The sequence below is a fragment of the Lepisma saccharinum genome, unplaced genomic scaffold (assembly GCF_977018435.1).
Source record: "Lepisma saccharinum unplaced genomic scaffold, izLepSacc3.1 HAP1_SCAFFOLD_117, whole genome shotgun sequence".
NCBI lineage: Eukaryota > Metazoa > Arthropoda > Insecta > Zygentoma > Lepismatidae > Lepisma > Lepisma saccharinum.
Window position 1 is genome coordinate 588913 of NW_028142937.1, and position 21662 is coordinate 610574.

General features: G+C 35.4%; 1 protein-coding gene across 1 annotated transcript in view; it reads left to right on the forward strand.

The window, feature by feature from the left end:
* Nucleotides 1–5734, forward strand: part of LOC145982326 (uncharacterized) — a 93963-nt gene extending 88229 nt beyond the window's left edge. The window contains exon 9 of the mRNA XM_083115887.1: nucleotides 5669–5734. Coding sequence (XP_082972013.1) covers nucleotides 5669–5734 — 66 coding nt within the window. The remainder of the gene's footprint in view (nucleotides 1–5668) is intronic.
* The last annotated feature ends 15928 nt before the right edge of the window (nucleotides 5735–21662 follow it).

A 21662-nucleotide genomic window follows, 5' to 3' on the forward strand; every position in this document is an offset into this window, starting at 1 on the left:
TAAAATTTCTAGGATTGATCATTGATGATAAATTAAATTGGGCATGTCATACTGATTATATCTGTTATAAACTCACCAAAAATCTCTATCTGTTGAAAATCATTTCACAATTTAATATCAAGTAAATCAATATGAATCTTTATTATAACTACCTAACTCTCTAGCCTTCTTAAACCCAAAGGTTCATGGCTGCAACTACACTGGCCTTCCATCTGTCCCTATCCTGAGCAAGATCTATATATTCTTTTACATCCCTCCCAATTTCCTTTAGGTCCATCTCAACGTTATCCCTCCATCTTCATCTTGGTCTACCTACTGGTCTCTTACCATCAGGTTTCCCAACAAGAATCCTGTAAACTCTTCTTTCCTCTCCCATTTGTGCCACATGGCCTGCCCACCTAAGTTTTCTTGATTTAATCATTCTAATAATATCTGGACATGAATACAAATTACGTAGTTCTAAATTATGTAATCTTCTCCACTCACCTGTCTCCTCATCTCTTTTTTTCCTAGGATCTTATTTTCAAATACTCTCAATTTATGTTCCTCTTTCAATGTAAGGAACCAAGTTTCACCTCCATATAATATTACTGGCAAAATTACTGTTTTGTATATTTTAACTTTTAGTTTCTTAGATATTAAACGAGATGACAAAAGTTTATGAAAAGAAAAGTAACATGCAGTTCCTGAATTAAGCTTGCTTTTTATTTCCTCCTTAATATCATTTTCATTTGTTAGTATTACTCCTAAGTACTTGAATTTGGAAACTGGTTCAAACGAGTTGTTATCAATAATTAGATTTTGATTATTACCTAACACTTGGTTTTGGCCTGTAAGCATATATTTAGTTTTCTCTTGGATAACTTCCAAACCTATCTCTTTAGCGGCTTTGAGAAATATTTTACCATTATTCTTAACTGTATTTACATCATCTCCCAGTAAGTCTACATCATCTGCATATGCTAACAGCTGAGTCACACCGTTTAATTTTAGTCCTTCATTAGTTTCTTTTTGAATCTTTATTATGCTCTTATTTATCCTCACTTAGATTACTGTATTACAGCTTGTGGAGGAGCAGCTCACGTACATACAAAAAAGAGTGTTCACACTACAGAAAAGACTTATACAGGGTGTATCTAAATTCCCATTACAGACTTTGAGGACTTGTAGTGGGGACCAAAACGTTTAAGTTTTGCATAGGAACTCATGTCCGGAAATATACCGTTTCCCCACTACAAGCAAAACACCACCACAAATTTGAGTGCAAGTGGTGACCAAAATCCTTGCCTGCACGTTTGTCGGACTTGATTCCGCTTGATTATTTTCTGTGGGACCACATGAAAAGCCTGATTTACGAGACCTGCTGGCGCGGGTTATGGCAGCAGCGGATGTTGGACTAGCAGGTGTTGCTGATTGTGTGTACCAGAACATGATACATAGGTACGGTGTTTGTGTTGAAGTCAATGGTCGCCACCTCGAGCCCACCTTGCAAGTGAACGCTGCAGCTATGCAAAAACAATGTACAGTAAGCAGCAGAAGTCGGAGAGTTCAACGTGTGTTGTGGTGGTGTTTTACTTGTAGCGAGGAAATGGTACGTTTCCGGACATTGGTTCCTATGCAAAACTTAACCGTTTTGGTCCCCACTACAAGCCTTCAATGTTTGTAATGGGAATTTAGATACAACCTGTATGCAAAATACCATGCAGATCGACATGCAGAATTGCCTTTCGCGAAAACAAAATTATGACTTTATACTTGCTGTATGTTTATAAATCTATTACCTATGTACTTAATGACAAAACACAATTTAGAAACGAAGAAATTCATGGACATAATACAAGACAAAGACAAAACTTCCATATCCAGACTAACAGATTAATTCTGACATATAGATCACCACATTCTTCAGGTTCAAAATTCCACAACAATCTTCCCGCTTGGCAAAAAATCCCACTCCCTTAAAGAAAAAATTGCAGCTAGGCAAAAAATACCTCACAGACAAAGCTCTGTATCAAAATATTGAACTATAAATTAGACTGGGTACCACGGCCGTCGGTGGGTACTAATTATTGGGTGGGGGGGCTCAAGAAATTGAAACCATACAGTGAAAGAAGAAAGTTTATGTAACAGATGTTTAATTAATATATATGACCAATACGGTAAACTAACTGATTAACATGAAATGAACCATTATTCAACATTTCTCTTTTGATTGGTCAATGTTACTCACTGGGTATTAATTTAAAAATATTACAATATTTGCTATTGACTCTATATCAACATTATCAAAATTATCTAAAAGAAATAATGTCTCAAAACATATTTTAATTAAAGTAACTATACGAGGAATTTCAGGACTGCTTATAAATGTAATACAAACCTTTCTCAATTCACTAACCATTGTTGAACAAAGCTTATACTATTACATCCTTAACATGCTGAATTTCATAAAGGACCAGGACCCAAATATTTTTCTTCTGAAATTGTTAATGGATACAAAAGTTTCTGCTATTTCATGCAGATTACTTCTGTCCAATTCACTTTAATGAGTGTGACACACAGCTATGTTGTTTAAGCACGTCTGTGTCATTGATGCTCGTAGGTATGTCTTTAACCTTTGAAGACTGCTGAAGCTCCTTTCCGCCTCATAGGAAGATGTTGGGATCACTAGAAGCAATCTCACTAGCACTCAACATTTTTTTAATAATGCCGAATAATTCTGAATAATTTTAAAACGCATCCTTTAAAGTTGTTGATTGCTAAAATCATGTGGCACATGATTTGGCTCCAGTGGTGAACTGGAAAACATAGGCATACTTACCCCCATTTCAGGACATGCAGCAGTGCGAAAATTGACAATCTTGTGTAACTGGTCGTACTGATGCTGTTGAAGATGATGCCTGCTGTTGATTATTGGCACTGCACTCAGAAGCCGTAATTTCAACTGATGAAGAACTATTATCACAAGGCGCACTCCCATTTCCACTGTCTTCTTTTATCTTCTTTTTTGGTCTCTCTGTATCCAACTCCTTACCACTATCGGTGTTTGTGATCTTTATTACAAATCTGTCCATATTCAATGTCTGAACAGACGACAGCCACATGAAATCATCAAGCAAGGAATGGTAACTGCAGCAGAGTATGAAGACTATAGACACTATTTCACTGCTTACATGCTTATGAGTATAGTTCCACTCGATAAACCATTCTTTACAGTACTTCATCCTTTCAAAAACTAATACGATTTTCAAAATTAGGAAAAATATTGGGGGGAACAACCCCCTCATCAATTATTGAGGGTGATATGTCTCCCATGTCCCCCACCCACCAAGGACCATGCTGGGTACAAGAATCAAGTACACAATGAAATTCAGTAATGTCATAGAAGGAATAATGTATCTCTAATCTTAAAAAGTCATGCATATACTTTATACGTATATATATGTGTGTGTATGTATGTATGTATGTATATATATATATATATATACAGGGTGATTGGTAATTCAACCTATTCCTGGAAAGGGGTAATACTAGAGCACATTTGCAACAAATTTGACCCTATGCACCGGGGGTCGGAAATCAATGGGTTTCGAGTTATTGCAGTTTTTAGATTTTCGTGACATATTCCGACTTGCGACCAAAAAACTACTAATTGTGAACAAATTACTACACCCCGGGCACTTAATTGACATGTTGCTAACAGCTGACGAATGAGTGACTACTGGGAAAAAAAAATTCATGCCCAAAATTCCATACCCACAGAAAGAAACAGTAATTGGAGCACACGTCATGAAGAAATTTGGAGATTATCATTTAAATCGAAGAGGATTACTCAAAAAAATGGTAACACATTTACGGGAAAAACTTCCTCGCTCTCCAAAAAGATAGAAATGTTGTCAACTGGAACACTGGTTTGGGGGAAAATCTGAATTAACAGCGGAGAAGGCGCGTTGTAGACCTCTTTGTAAAGTGAAAAGAAGTTCTCGGTTGTGAGAAATAAAGGAAGAAAAATGAGTGAAATAATAATGTTATTTACCTTTCTCATGATTCCAGGTTGTCAGAATTAACTATTACGAAAACTAAAAATCCTGTTCAAATTGCCTCCCCGGTTACATATGCAAGCACGCAGCCTGCGGCGTACTTCAGACACAGTCACTCGCGTTGACACTCAGTCTCTTATGTATTGGGCAGGTGTCACAATTCTCTCCCCCGACCTCAAGAACATCTTGGTCCATAATACACCCACCGCTCCCATCCCACCACCCCCAGCCCACAAGTGCAACAAACCCAGATGCAAGACCTGCCGCATACTTATCACATCCCCTCCCCTACCCTCCAGATCCCGACGCAGCTTGTGAATTCACCCTTCACCCAAAGGGCACCTGCCACTCCTCCAACCTAATATACCCCCACACCCCCTATACACCTTCATGGCATGGTGCTAAGCACAGGGGAGCACTTTACCTTTTAATATATATATATATATATATATATATATATATATATATATATATATATATATATACATACATACATATACACACACACACACACATACATATTTTCTACAAGTACACTCTGCGGCAAGAAAGAAAAAAAAGAATCACCCCCTAGTGATAAAATCTAATATTTTTCAAGCAGTATGTTTTATTTTTTTTTTGTAATTATTTTGACAATTGAACATACTTTACGTAATTTTAACATTTCTGATATTTTACTTACTCTTACAATGAAGGTAATATTTAAGAAATCAACAAAGAAAGCAGTTAGTTGATTAAATTGTTAAGCTTTATGGCCTTTATTGCCTTTTGCTATTGTTTAGTTACCTTTGTTTGGTCTGATGCATAGTTCAATTGTTACATTTGTTTAGGGATTGGTTTCATAACCTCGCTGAAAGGTTTCTTAATCATAACTCTTCCTTCTTGCTCACACAAAGTACAGTAAATTGAAATGGGTACAAAGCAGGGTGTTACAGATCTTAGTCCAAGAAAGTGAGGAAGAATACTTCAAATGTTAGAGGATAATGTGTTGTAAATATTACATTGTTGAAATAAATCCATAAATGAAGAAATACTGCTTCAAAGAAAATTTTTACTCTTTATTACTAGGGGCGATTCTTTTTTGCCACAGAGTGTATATATGTTTATCACTGTTTTTAACATTGTGAATATAATGTACAATTTATGTAAACTTTATTATCACATATGTGCAGCATGTAAAAATTTTTGTTCCTATACTGTAATAGCTTGGATAACATAGCTTATATTATATTTTCATGTATCTGACGAAATTCATACCCACGCAAAATGGGTGAACGGATGAATGAAGATTATGATTATGATCGTCACGTATTACTCTGTAGTTTTTCACTCTTTGGAACATGTTAGAAATTTCTTGATATCAATTGTGAAATTCACTGTACAAGCTGTAATGAAACTTGAAACAAACCTTAGAAATTGCGGTTAGGTAAATTATCTGTTATTGATTAATTTCAGATACATGAGAAACATGATTAAAATATTTATTGCATGAATTAATGTTTTCAGTGTTATTACATTCATAAAAAATCAAAATTCTTGCCTGATACTAATGAAATATAGCATGTCAACTTTTATTGTGGTTTACATTAAATCCACTTGGAACTACAGCATATATTTTCTCTTTCCAGGATTCGAAAGTTTCTCCTTATGAAGCTTCACAGATTGACTTGGAACGTCCGGATGAGTTGGATTAAAAGGTGATGTAAGAATATTAGTTTTTTGTAATAAAATATGTAAGTGTTAAATTTCGAACCCTTAAAGTTTTGCAATTTCAGGTGCTTGTTTTCAAATATACTTGCATTAAGGTTTAAATGTTTTGTGAATGCATATAATTTTGCATATGAGTATACAAATGAATCTGAGTCAGAAAACGGATATTTATTAGGAAGATGGGAGCAATTTCTGTCTCTATTCATACTTTCATGTTTTACGTATATGTTTAATGTGAATTAATTTGTTATTCTTTTTCTTTCCTTCTAAGTCAAATTGCAAGTGAGATCAAGAATTGAAGTTTCAAAAATATTCACTCATGTATGCATATCTTTGGTGAAATGTTTTTATACATTACTCATGTGCATGATGTTTTATGGAAGCAACTTGTCCTAACTAACTAACTCTCTAGCCTTCTTACACCTGAAGGTTCATGGCTGCAGCAACACAGGGCTTCCATCTGTCCCTATCCTGAGCAAGATCTATATACTCTCTTCCATCCCTCCCAATTTCCTTTAGGTCCATCTCAACATTATCCCTCCATCTTCGTCTTGGTCTACCTACTAATCTCTTACCATCAGGTTTCCCAACAAGAATCCTGTAAACTCTTCTTTCCTCTCCCATTCGTGCCACATTGCCTGCCCACCTAAGTCTTCTTGATTTAATTATTCTAATAATATCTGGACATTAATACAAATTATGTAGTTCTAAATTACGTAACCTTCTCTTCTCACCTGTCTCCTCATCCCTTTTAGGCCCAAATATTTTCCTAAGGATCTTATTTTCAAATATTCTCAATGTATGATCCTCTTTCAATGTAAGGGAACAAGTTTCACCTTCATATAATATTACAGGCAAAATTACTGTTTTGTATATTTTAACTTTTAGTTTCTTAGTTATTAAACGAGATGACAAAAGTTTATCAAGAGAAAAGTAACATGCATTTCCTGAATTAAGCTCCTAAGTACTTGAATTTGGAAACTGGTTCAAACGAGGTGTTATCAATAATTAGATTTTTATTATTACCTATTATTATTATTATTATTATTACTTGCTTTATGCCTGTAAGCATATATTTAGTTTTCTCTTTGCTAACTTCCAAACCTATCTTTTTAGCAATTTGTCCTTTATTTTGAAAATTAGTTGTTCATGTAGTTAATTTTGAAGTCTTGATTAATATATTTCATAAGCAATATGCAAATTATTGCATTATAAACTGGAAGAATTCATATTGTGTGATCTTTTAATGGATATATATAAATTTTAAAAAAAAATTTGTAAAAGTTCATAGCTAGTGGAAAATTTAGCTAATTTTTCTTGCTGTAAAGTTGCCCTATGCTTGCTATTCCTGACTATTACTGCTGCCAGTCCCCCTATTCTGCTTGCACAGTGGAAGTTGTTTCAAAAATAAAGGTAATGGTTACAGAAATTTATTTTTGAAAGCTCCCACCCAGAAACCTGACTTTTAACCCAATGAAGAATCTAAGTAAATTCAAATAGGAAGAATGTTGTCATGGATGATTTTACATTCAGTTTTTGCAGATTTTAAGTCATTACAGTGTACTTGGTGATATTGTGCATTTCACTTCCCACTTAGATACTGTCGTATACCAATTAAACATATACGCCGGACTTGATCTGCATCAGCAGAGAACGCCAGACCTGGTTATTAAGTGTTGTTTGTCATCAGTCTGTGTTATAGCTCCTGTCATGTATGCCTCAAAGTCATAGCCGTACTTCGTGACGAGGTTTCTTTCATTTATACCGATATGTAAGTTGTTGTACTTATTATGTTATTGTGTTGGTGAATTATACACTTTTGTTTGTGTTGGAACTTCAGTGTTATTCTTTACTCCGAAGAACAGAACAAACGCGAAATCCAACAGATACATTATTTTCTAAGTTGTAATTTGTCATGGTCCTGTGGATCCGCACAATATAATTAATTATATGTTTATTGAAATTATTAATTTCATGTTATACAAGTCACTTTCAAATAACAGTTAAAAATGTATAATAACTACATTAATTATGTTTCATGTTATTTATTGTGCTATACGCTGTATAAATGAGGTAATATTTGGAATTCTAACGTTCCTATAGCAAGGAAAATCAATAGTCATTATGTGGTAATGTGTGTGACAAAATAGAAATATAGGTAATAGTGAACTGCATATTACTCAGTTATTTCACTAATATATATATAGACCCATAGAAGTTGCATCTTCACCTTCACGTTTTTAGTTTGAAATATTTATGAACGAAAGGTAATCGTGCAAATGATTGACTAGTGAACGTCACAGTATAATTGGTGGTCCAGTATTGTGGAACGTTGTCAGCACGATCTTGAGTGATGTGTTTTTCGTAAGTGTTAACTTACACCATTGTTCTCGTGAATCTAGTTTTTACATAAATTTCTATTATGTACGCATCAAGTAATCCTTATAATCTGAGATCCAAAACAAGTCTTACAGCTAGATATATCAATTGTGGTGAAGAACGTGATGAATCACAAAATAAGAATGGTGCCATGAATATGATGAAGTGCTGCAAACATCCCAATAAGGAAAGGTTGGTAGCTTGTGAAAATTGTGGTCATTTGTATCATTTACAATGTTTGGGTTTGTCCGATAAGCATTGGGAGTTATATCAGTTAAATGAAAATTATTTCTGTAAAGATTGTGATCCACCCTCTTGGGAGAAGAGGGAAACCACTGCCTTGTGGAGAAGGGGAACTTCAAAGGCTAAGGGAGTAAACCCCGAAAGAAAATCCTGGTCCCCCAGGTTGGGGGTTGGAGTGTGAGACTTTAACTCTACCCGTAAAACGTAGAGCAGAACAGCTAAGAACAGCTAAGCTATGCTCACTGCAAGCCCAGAGGCAGAAAGGAGGCAGCCCCTCCACTGGGCTAAAATGCTGTAGGCCAATCCCCTGCACATTTGAACCTACAATGATTAAAAGAAGAACAAGAGAGCAAGCCGGACAGATCACGACGACGACGAATTGGCGAGGATATGGCTCAGTGAATGTTGGAACATGGAATATAAGATTATCTTTATGTATCATACATGCCACTCCTGATCTTGCTCTTTCTTGTTTTGGTACTCCACTGTAGAATAGAAGAAAGTTTTAGAAAGGAAAATGTCAAGGGATGGAAATTTATAAATGAGAGAATAATGACAGTAGACATTTTAGAGCAGAGAGAATTAACTCTAGTGATTGTATATGCCCCTAACGAGAATGAAACTTCAAACAACAAAGATCAGTTTTATGAAATACTACAAAGAACTATTGAAGACATAGATAAAGAAGTTATTATCCTAGGAGATATGAATGCCAGAGTGGGAAATAAAACTGATCGATGGGGAAAAGTGATAGGAAAGTATGGAGAAGAAGTTATAAATAACAATGGAGAGAGACTATTGGAACTCTGCATAATAAATGATCTGATTATCACCAACACTATGTATATACATAAAGACATACACAAATATACTAGAGAGGAACCAAGTAGAAATGAAAAATCTATAATAGATTACATCATTGTGCGGAGAGATATGAAAAAGTTCATAAGAGATGCAAGAGTTAAAAGAGGGCCAGAAGTAAACACTGATCATAAACTTCTCATATTAGATATGGCCATAGGGGTTAAAAGTAAGACATCACGGATGAATAGAAGGAAGAAAACGATAAATTTCAACATAAGAGAGAAGATAAAGGTATACAAGTTGAAAGAGAAAAATTTTCGAGGAGAATTTAGAAAGAAAGTGAAAGAAGAACTAGCGAATGAGCAAGTAGAAGAAAGAGAAGAGGACTTAGAAAAACTCTGGAGTAAATGGAAAGGGGCAATAATATCTGCAGCTGAACAAGTATGTGGAACATCTAGAATAGGAAGCAAGAAAAAGATAACAAATTGGTGGAATCCAGAAATAGAAGCAGAGGTAAAAGATAAGAAAGAAAAATGGAAGAAATACCTGTCAGTGGGTACTCTGGAGACATTTGAAGAATATAGAAAGCAGAGGGATAAAGTGAAGAAAGTGGTTCAAGAGGCAAAGAAAGAAATGTGGGAGCAATTTGGAAGAAATATGGAGCAAAATCGTAAGGAAAATCAAAAACTTTTTTTTACAAAGTTTTGAAGAACATGAGGAAACAAAAAGATTGCCCTTTAAAATTTATATATGATGAAAATAAGAAATTATTAACAAATTCTCAAGAAATAATGAAAAGATGGAAAAACTATTTCCAAAAATTATTAAGTGAAAAGGAAAGAAACGTACCAAATGAAGAGGAGGAGGAGGAGGAGGAGAGAAGGCCTGAAGAACCAGATATGCTAGATGTAGAACAAGAAGTAATTACGAGAGAAGAGTTAAAGAAAGCTATTAGTAGAATGAAACTAGGAAAGGCAGCTGGTCATGATGGCATTGCACCAGAAATGATCAAGTATATGGGAAAGGAAGGAGAAGATTTGCTGCTCAGAATAATAAAAGTGGCATGGAAGGAAAAGAAGATAGTGAAGGATTGGGAAATATCAATACTAATACCAATATATAAGAAAGGAGATAACAGGGAATGCGGAAATCACAGAGGTATTTCACTACTCAGTGTGCCTGGCAAAGTCTATTCAAGAATTTTGGAAACTAGACTAAGACAAGAAATCGAGGATAAATTAGAGGAGACACAAAGTGGATTCAGACCAGGTAGAGGTGTCCAAGATCACATATTTACAATAAGGCAAATAATAGAGAAAGTTATAGAATACAATAGAGAATTATACCTATGCTTTATAGATTTGGAAAAGGCTTTCGATAGGGTGCCATGGCAAGAGCTATGGAAAACCCTAAAGAAAAACAATGTAAACAAACAATTAGTAGAAGCAATACAAAGTTTCTACAGAACAAATAGATGCTATGTCAGAACTGGAAATAACAGATCAGAGGAATTCAAAACATCAACAGGAGTAAGACAAGGTGATATTTTATCCCCATACTTGTTTATTATTCTGATGGATGATGTTCTGAAAGAAATAAAACCAAAGATGAGACAATTCAAAGTAGGAAATTGGAAACTGAAAACTGTAACTGTATCTGAACTTTTATATGCAGATGATATTGTATTGTTTGCAAATTCACAAGCAAACCTACAAAGGAATTTAGAAATAATAAATGGTAATATGTCAAAGAAATATATGAAAATAAACAAAGATAAAACAACTGTGTTAAGGATAGGGAGAATAGAAAAACCCTGCATAATAAGCCTTGAAGATTCAGAGCTAAAACAAGTACAAAGTTTTAAGTATCTAGGTGTTACAATCAATAGTAATGGAAAAATAGATGAAGAATTAAACACTCGAATAAAGAATACAAACAGATTATATTATGCCATAAACAAAGGATTTTTAGGGAAAAAGGAAATAAGCCAAAAAACAAAAATGATTGTGTACAAACCAACTTATGTACCAACATTGATATATGGAAGTGAATCCTGGATAATTAATGAAAAACAAAAACAAAACTTACAAACAGTAGAAATGAAATATTTGAGGAGAACAGTGGGAAAGACCAGAAGGGGCAAAATCAGAAGTGAAACAATCAGAATAACATTAAACACAAAACCAATATATCAGGATGTGGAGCAAGCACAACTCAGATGGTTTGGACACCTCAGCAGAATACCTGAACATCGAATACCTAAACAGGTATGGGAAGCAAGAATGGGAGGATTGGGTGCAAAGAGACCGAAAGGAAGACCACGTAGGACATGGAATGAGGGAATGAAGGATATCCTGAGCAGGAGGAACAAGGAAGGAAGTTGACAGAAGATCGTGACAGATGGCGAGCTCTCTACAAAACCTCGACACCAATCAATAGAAGAGGATCGGAATAAGAAGAGATTGTGATCCATCTTATGATCCATTCAGTATTGAAGCTTTTGTGCAATGGAAACGAAGGCAGGGAAATGTTCAAGAAATGAACATTCGTCCTTCTGTGTTCCTTTTCAAATGTTTGATCTACTTGCAGAGTTAAGGAAAATCATCGAGTCACAACAGGTGGAATTTACAAAAATTAGGGAAACTCAAGATTCTATGAGGCAAACTCAAGAGTCTCAACAGCTTGAGTTTACAAAAATGAGGGAAACTGAAGAGTCTCAACAGCTTGAGTTTACAAAAATGAGGGAATCTCAACAGGAAATTAAAAATTCACAGCAACTACTCAACCTTGACTTCCACAAATTGAGTACATCGTTACAGAAGTAATTAGCTGAAGTTTCCGAGTCATGCAAATTAGCAACACGTTCATTACATCAGGAAATGGAAAGAGAAGTGCAAGGACTAACAGAGAAAATCGAGAAAGTCAACACTACTTGTCCAGAGAATTCTGATAAACTTGCTGGATTGAATAATCAGATTACAGAATGCCAGAACAATGTTTCCGGGTTGTCTCGGCAAGTTCAAAGACTTGAAGTCGTTGTGAGCAAGGACAAAATAATGAAGGGCGTGGAAGCATGTGAGGAAAAAGATTTCTAAGTTAACATCTAATATTTCGACTAATGTTGACTCAAGTAATCCTGTACAAGTTTACAGTTCTCATGTGAATGGTAACTGTCAACCTGGTATTCCTGCACGGAACGTAAGCTCTCTTAAATCATCTGATTCTTCAGCATGTGATGTTTCTGATGACGAACACAATCGCATTGCTTCACAAAGACACAAACGTTCTAGAAATAATCGCATGAGAGCTAGTAACACTAACAAGTTATGTCAATCAACCCGTAAACCAATAGTCATCAAACCTGCAGAATCATCGATGTGATTATCCTGACAATTGTGTGCGTTCGCTTACTCAAGAACCTCGACGATTGGTAAGATTGAATGAACTTACTGTTCTTCCTAAATTTGTTGACGAATTTCTGAATCACTACATGTCTCATTCCTTAACTCAGGCTCAATTGACTGAACTTAGAAGCCATAAATATGATCCTAAATCTTGAGTTTTTGCTATTCGTATGCATTCAGCATATTATAATTTAGTTGATCGTCCGAATGATGCAGAAGTTATTGATATTTTAATCAATCAGTTGCCCACATCTATTGCACAAACAATATTAGCTGCTAGATTGGACAAAATGGATGATTTAATTGCGTTACTAAAGAGGTTGGATTTAGTGAAATCTAACCTAACTAACAGACCATATAATCGTTACAGACATAATGATGCAGGAACTCAACATTTCCGGCAAAATAGAAGTCCACAAAGCTGTCGATACTTCAACAATAATGGTAGATTTATGACCAACAGTTTCAATACCAGAAACCAGCAACAAAAAACAGCAATTTACACTGCATCCTAACTCTCAGTTCTCTGACGATAATGTCCACTCATGTCAACCATGCAATATATGTGCCAATTGTGGATATTCATCATCTCAGTTGTCAATGGGAAACAGTTGTAATGCAACTACAGTGTCGAATACTCCATGAAATGAAAATGCTCCATTTTTCGATCTAAGAGAAACTTCTTGTAAACAGTTAATTTCTTCTGCCCCTCAAGAAACATTAAACGAAGGTCGCGGGTGAACGTGGACCAGTTTGCTCGCACTAATGTAAAGCAGGGTCCGTCTAGATCATATTGAAAAGCCATTATCAATTGTACTATCTTCTAAGTGAGAAGTTATATTATTCTCATCTGCTCGTTGAGCTTTCAACCAAATAGAGGAAGTATCATCTTGTGAATCTTCCAAAATTACTTGATTGATATATAATTTATCATCAAGTGCACAATATGTAGTACAAGGTGGAAATCTGCTCAACGTATCAGCAGTATTATTCAAAAATCCTGGGACATGATATAACGTGAAATCAAAACACTGCAGTTTGAGAGATTGCTCTGCAAACTGTATATAACTTAAGTTGATCCGCTGCATTAAATTTGGCAGTCAGAATAATAAATTTTATACTACACCATAACTCATAACTGACTAAGTCACACTGGCTTCCACTGTCGATGACACACTGTATGTATGTTAATACCGCAAACTGTTCTTGTGATCAGTAATAGGAGTATGTATGCCAGTATCCACCAGCTGTCTTGATCACATCGCCTAAACTAGATTGCTCAATTTTATAAGTAAATAAATATTAATGTTATTAAAAATAGAAGACAATATGTATGTTTTAAATGTTAAAACGTATTTATGGCACCTCTACACCACCAATGCTATATCTGAAACTTTTTTAATAAATACAGTGTGCCCTGACAGAATAGAACTGTTTCATTTGAAGAGAGTTGATGTTATTTTTTTTTTAAAAAAAAGATATTTAAAGTGTCAGAAATAAAGAAGAGATAAATGTTTATAATATTTTTAAATACATAAAATTATTCAATAATTGAGCCTATATGAAGCATAGTGGCTAATGTTGTTGTCTAGCAATTAAGAGATCCTGTGTTCAATTTTCTGTGGAGACACAATGCACTTTTGGTTTGGATTCAACTTTATAAACTAGATCCAGTCCTAATTTAGTCTATGTGAGCTTTAAATAGAAACAAGTTTAGCCAAACTTTGACCATCAATGAACTATGAAACTTTCATGCACTACATGCTGGAATTGGAGGGCATACTATCAAGGAAGCATAAAGTTAAAACTAGAGTAAATCACAGTATCCTTTACGTTACTGGAAGGAAAAATAGCATGCTTCCATATGACATTTTTTTGGCAACATGTATAATTGTGACCAGCTTTCTCCATAGTGAACTAACTATATGAAATTAAAATTAGGGAACTGGCTTGGTCACATTTCCTGAGGACTCTCTTCAAATTGTTGTGGCTTGATTTAAAGACAATGTTTCAGTCTCATGTTGAAGTCAAAAACAGTCCTCTATTTTTAGGAATTTTTGTGACGGATTCTTGGGATTATTGTAATATTCTAATGACCAAGTTACTTTATTGATTCCAAAAAATATCATAATAGTTCACTTCTGTAATATGTGCAAGAGGAAAGAAAAGGATTTTAATCACCTGTTGACATAGATATTGGCTGTGAAATGAAATTGAAACAGCCTGTAGTGAATACAAACAGGGAGTCGCTATAATTGATAAGCTTTTAAAGTAAGTGTGCATATTTGTTTTTTCACATGCATATAGAAATGATGTCAACTGATTTACAGAGTAAAACTTTGCTTCCAGAATGTAACTTCAGTAAGTACAAATGTTGCCAAACTCTGTCAAAATCAAATTAATTTAATATACCGGGTGTCCACAATTTATCTTTACAACTTCAAATCTAAATAACAAAATAATGGAATGAGGTATCTCAGTTCTGTTGCCTTCATTTGAAAGAGAAACTCTCAATTTTTTTTACTGTGGTACATTGAGTAAGTGGTGAAGAGGTGAGGTCACATTTCCACAAAATGACTACTCCACAGGAGAAGGCACAGTGTAAAGGTTAATGTGTGGTGTGGTCTTATGCACAATCAAATCATTTTCCCCTTTTTCTTCGCTGAACAAACTGTTAACTTCAATTGTTACCAATTGTTACCTGGATATGCTGGACCAATTTGTTTTCCCACGACTGGAGCATCTCCAGCCAGATATCTTTTTCCAACAGGATGGTGCACCACCTCACTGGGTTCTGGAGGTACAGATGAACATTTTCCTGGTCGATGGATTGGGAGGAATGGCTCAATTACTTGGCCACCAAGATCACCTGATGTAACCTCTTTGGATTTATTTTTATGGGGTTATGTTAAGGATATTGTGGAACGAACGCCAGTTCCCAATATTCAAGTCCTACGACAAAGGATTACTGCAGCCATTGCAACAGTTACTGAGGAGGTACTAGAGCGAACATGGCAGGAAATCAAGTATCGCCTTGATATCCTATGGGCAACAAGAGACACACACAGAGATGCATTGAGGTGGTAAAAAAAAACTTTGAGAGTTTCTCTTTTAAATGAGGAAACAGAACTGAGATACCTCGTTTTATTTAGTTATTTAGATTTGAAGTTGTAAAGAATAAATTGTGGACACCCATTATATTTTATTCATAATTCTGAAATATCATCTGATTTATTGGCTCTGCATGAAATATATTTGTTTGTATTAATTCTTTTTCATATGAATTCTGATGACAGTCTCTGGACAGTGTGATTTTCACTGGATATTATGATATTTCTGGATGTTTCCTACTTTCAAGATGGATAGTGCATATAATGCTGCACATGTTCCATATTCATATTTGGCTGAAATGGCATATTAATGGCAACAAAATATGCAGTATCTTTTATCTTTATAGACAATCGTATCATTTTTTTGAGCTTCCAATGTATATGGAGGATGTGTGTTCTAGATATAATGTGAATGAAGCCCCATAAAAATAAGAGAGTTTTATGTAAATTCAGTTGAACAGTAGTTATTCAATATTTCAAATTTCACACAAACAAAATTAAATTACAAACTTCCAATATTTTTAAGACTTCAATCAAACATGCAACTTTTAATAAGTTGAAGTATAGTTGTCACAAAATGCAACTGTGTAGATGTGTGTGGCATTTTCTCTGAACAGAATTTACAATTTAGGTACCTTATTATGTATGGTGATTCATAATTCTCACATTTATAGCACTAGAACTATAATGCTTAAAGCAAAAAGGTGCATATCAGTACATAAAGAATCTCTCCAAGTTTGGTATGTGCCTTAACAGGTGCTCGATATATGCACCCCTGGTGACGCAGCAGACATCTATCCTGAAATAAATATATCAATCAATACCAGAGACTGCATATAGCACCATGCCATGAAGGCACATTTAGGTGATGTAGGGGTAGGGTCAGAACATATTCTCGGTGTGATCAGAACCACACTCGTACTGCCTTTACCCCAGTTACACATTGATTTGAGGCTGGGTGAGCCCCAGAGCCACTTTATAAAGGAACAAGGCTGGAAGAATTCCAACCTTAGATCTACCCTGGGAATCGAACCTGGGTCTCCCTCATGGCAGTTGGATGCCCTACTGACTAGACCAGCATGGCTCTTTTGCCTTAATATATTTATACGTAGATTCATATTAGGGATGAGCAGATATGAAATTTTGGCTGGTAATGATGAAAGTATCGATATAAAATTTACTGATATTCTACTGATCTCATATAAAATTTTAAATGGTTCATTCACCTCCTTAATAAATGTTTCTTACCAAATGAACCCAGTTTTTGCAATGCAAAAGAAGCTGCATATTTTATATTTACCGTGTTGGCCCGAATATAAGCTGCACCCTAAAATTTGAAGGACCGAAAAGTAAAAAAGATGATACTCGAATATAAGCCGAGGGAAGAAAAGAAAATACCGGTAACCATTTACCAGCAGATTCAGGGAAATATAATTAGGTAGGTACATATTTTATTTTATCATAAATACAGTACATACAAAATACAGTATCATTATTGAAAAATTAAGGTTACAATTGTGTGCTATACCTACTTCAAAGGTAGTTTTCTGTTAACTACCAGCACAGTACTTATATTAGGCAACAACATTTGCCTATTCACCGCCATCACTATTGTCACTAGCAGCAACCCAATGTCGCACATTAGATTCGCCAAGTCCATATTTCCTTATGGCCTCTCTGTTGCTTATGACTTTAGAGTAACGAACAACTGCAAGTTTGAAACTTTGCATCGTAACTATACCTTATTCCCAGGCTTGATGAAGCTTTCTTCTCCACACGATCCTTCATATTGGCGACAAACCTGTAGATCCACTTCAGTAGAAATGAATACGTGAATAAGCTTAGAGAAGAACGAACACAATCTTAATAAAATCAAAGAGTACGTTATCAAGAATATCGACAGCTTTTACAATGCTCAGTTAAAAACAACAATGCTATTGTTCCAGTTAGAACCAACAATGCCATTGTTTCAGTTAGAAGCAACAATGCTCTTGTTCCAGTTAGAAACAACAATACTATTTTTTGGATAACATAGTATCTACAATGCTATTGTTGCATTATCCTTATTTCAAATGAGAAATCAGCACATTTTGAACAGCATATGATTTGACGAAATGTCATAATTTTTTTAAGGTTGCGAATATAAGATGCATCCTAATTTTTCACAATTGAAATTTGTATAAAATGTGCAGCTTATATTCAGACCAATACGATACTTTTAAAAATATGGAATTGAGGTTACATGTTTATATCCATAAGAATTCTAACAAAATAGCATAATATTGCACTAAATTCTAAGATATTTATAGATATATTGATTTGGTAGAATTATAGGTAATTTTACTGATACACTGATAAGACTATATCGGCAAATACTGATACTAATTAATTAATGTGTCCCATCTTTAATTCAAATAAAGTAAGAATATTAAATAATTTATCTATTATTTAACATGAAGTCCACTTTTGTTATTGGTACAGATTTTAGGAAAATTGAATTTAAATAATTCCCAGAATATTTGAACTCTTCAAAAGTGTGCCAGCATTTTGCAAACCCTCTGTGTTATTTGGACTCTATAAAAAGTATTGGCCACAGTCTGTGTTGGCTCTACCTTAGTATAAAGAAATACTGATTTACATAATTCGTGATAACCTATTCTTTTGCATGTTCGGGTTTGTGTGTTCAAATGTTCATATATTTTGCATCAGTAATAGTAATTATGTAGAGATTGCTGATACTAATTTATTTTGTTTCTTTTCAGTGTATTAGGTAGTGGCTGCAGACAGAAAGTGTGTGTAAAATTTGCAGTGTTTGCAACAATGCAGGATGAGTTTCCGCCACTGAGTTAATTCTGCACCTTAATGTCTTAAGCATTTGAAGGATAGGAGTATTCAATTTTGAACAGTGTTCAGTTTTCATTAACACTTTGCAGAAGCATTAAGAGTTTTGTGGTTTTCAAACATGTTTACATTCTAACTTCTCTTTGTATTTTGACATTGTACTCAGGCAATATGTAAGTTGTTGGATTATCAGGTGTGTACAAAGTGTTTTTTCTTGCGTTTGTATGAATATATTATTTAATAAATACACAAATTTGTAAGTGGAAGTTGTACTTATCCTATGTTGTAAATTATAATGTGACATACAGTTACTTATCACACAACGTTGGAACCAACAGTTTTGCCAACATTAAAACCTGGAAGAAAATTGGTGACACCTTTTAGCAACAGATTGAAGAGTTGTCTGTACCGTGGAACATACTGTTTGAGGAAAAAAACATACAGGAGAATTAGGGCTGAGCTGATACCGATACTGTTCATTTTCTTTTACTGATACCATCCGATAACAAAGATTTTCTGTGGCTAGAAAAGCGGGCAAAGGCAACAGCTCGTCTCAACATTTGTCGGTTTCAAAAGTTCGTTCACCCTTTCTTGTGACAGATTGGGAGACCAGCACAGGAAGTTCCATGGATTTTCCTAGAAATACTGGATCATAAATCCCCACCCTCTTGGGCAAGATGAACCCAAACGTGACTATGAAGGCATGTAACTGCTTAGTTAATGCTGTGGGAAATAACCATTCATTGCTAAGTATTGCTTGAAACTCGTGGTGGATGTTTTTAACCCCCCGCCACAGTAATGCCGGCTCAGGTAGTTGCGAGGTTCTTGGAAAAGATTAATGATGAAGGTCACTGTGAAATTAGCTTTGTTTTATCTACGTTCAAGTGTGAAAGGGAATCAGCAATTTATACTCTTCACTTCTGTCTTTCGTGTGACTGCCGGTATCGGCCAAGATGGCTATTTATATCTGCCGAAAGCCGGCCCCGGTGGTGGAGTGGTTAGCACATCGTGCTTCGATGCCAGGGTTTGAATCCCGGTCTGGGCATGGATGTTTGGGAGTGTCCATTCATCAATTTCATCACATCATCACTCATCCCCATCTTTGCAAATTAGCCAAAAGTGGCACAAAAAGCAAAGTAAAATAAATCACATCAATCAATCAATAATTTCCGCTGACATTAGCTTGAGAACATACGGCTTTGAATGACAGTATTAAGAAAGGTAAGCTAATCGGGACTGGACCTACATTTTAAAGTGGGACTGAACCAGTGTGTGCCTCCACTGAGTATCGAACCAGCGATCTATTGATTACAAGGCGAAGGCGACATCATTGGAGAAGCCCCTCTAAAGATTTATGTACACCACTACTTACAATAATGGACATAAAATATTTATCAGGAACTTTACTTTTTGTTATTCAATAAATATTAATTTTTTTTACTTCTTTGACATAAATTTCCTTGTCATGACTGTTATTTTTACACAAATTTTAGCGGTCTTAACTACACGTAAGCTAGATGATGAATATTTGCTGTTTTATCTCTGATTTTGTAGCATCTTTTTACTATTTATGTAATAATATTTTTTAGTCACGATAGAAAGAAAAAAATAGGTATTAGCGTTGTTTTCCTCCGTTTCTTAGTCTGTAGTTACATACAACAATACTCCACACACGTCAGAGAAATTAAGTACTAATTAATTAATTTTCATATTATTACAAATAATTATATTAACGTTTTAAATAGAAACAATTTTATTATTATATTTCTGAGACACTTGGAATGGACTAGCTCCCCAAATATATTTCTAGATACATGCCCAGTGATGTGACGAGATGTAACTCCTAGCCTTTTTATTTTATACTGGAATTATACAAGTATCGGTATCGGTGGGTATCAGTCATGGTATCTGTATCGGCATCGGTATCGGCTAATGGTGGTATCGGCTCAGCTCTAAAGAGAATACACCATAACTTATTGCTATGCTGTTACTGTTTCTTGTTGGATACGGTGCAAAGTGCAAGATTCCGCACGTTCATGACTTTCCGCAAACATTCAAGGCACTGTGGATCTTATCTTCGCTTGTCTTCAGTTCACATGCACTCTCTACCCTTCAGAGAAGTAAGGTCGGCAACAACAGGAAAACTGTGGTTACTGCATTGGTTACTTGCAACCGATTGCGATCAGCTACCCCCACATGAGGGCAGCTCTACATGTGAGGACACCACGTGAGAATGACCCGATGACACGATAGCAATACGATCAATCCTCTGTCTACTCATCCCTGACCTTCTACACTTCCTGAGAATGACATAAGGCAACAGAAATAACCCTGCCTATGGTTGGTTCACCCACATCCGTAGTATTTAAATCCTAGTCAGAACTAGAAGGGTGGTAGTTGACCAGTAGAGCCGGAGGCACTGTCCAGTCTCTGACCCCAGATGCCTATCCACCCAGCCAAGTCCAGGCTGTCTTTAGGCACTTAAAAGATGGACAAGGATCTTCACGTACAGCTTACTAAGTATCACTAATCTACGTTTCTTTCCAAGCAGCTCCCTTACCTTAACACCCAAATGTAACGGTAGGGTTCAAGAGACCCCACACTACTATTAGGGGTATGTAACTTGGACGGCTGGGCTTAGAGCTGTAAAGGAATACATCTAATATTTTGGTAGGGTCTCAATACTAAGTAGGAGCACCTGTAAGGTAAGGTATAGACACAATTAGGTGCATAAGTAATGGTCAACAGTAACAAGATTTATTATAACAAATAGTTGTTGTTGATATATGAAGAAGAGAAAATATCTCTACCTAAGTGTTAAGGGGAGGATATACATGAAAGAGTGCTCATATTTCTTACTTAATGAGTGGTATAGGTTAGGGGGGGGGTTGATCTGTATAACTGCGTTTTTTCTCCGGGTGGATAGCAGGCCCGTAGCTAGGCAGGGTCCAGGGGGGCTGAGCCCCCCCTGGCATTGTCGTCAGCCCCCTGGTATTAGGTAAAACTATTGCATAATTTGTTTGCCGTGACAAGTGAAAATGTAGAGTGTGGATATTATTTGCTCATAACTTGATAGAAGGATAAATTCACAGTACATAAAGAGCAGCTATCACATTTGTTCTTCTTGTTTA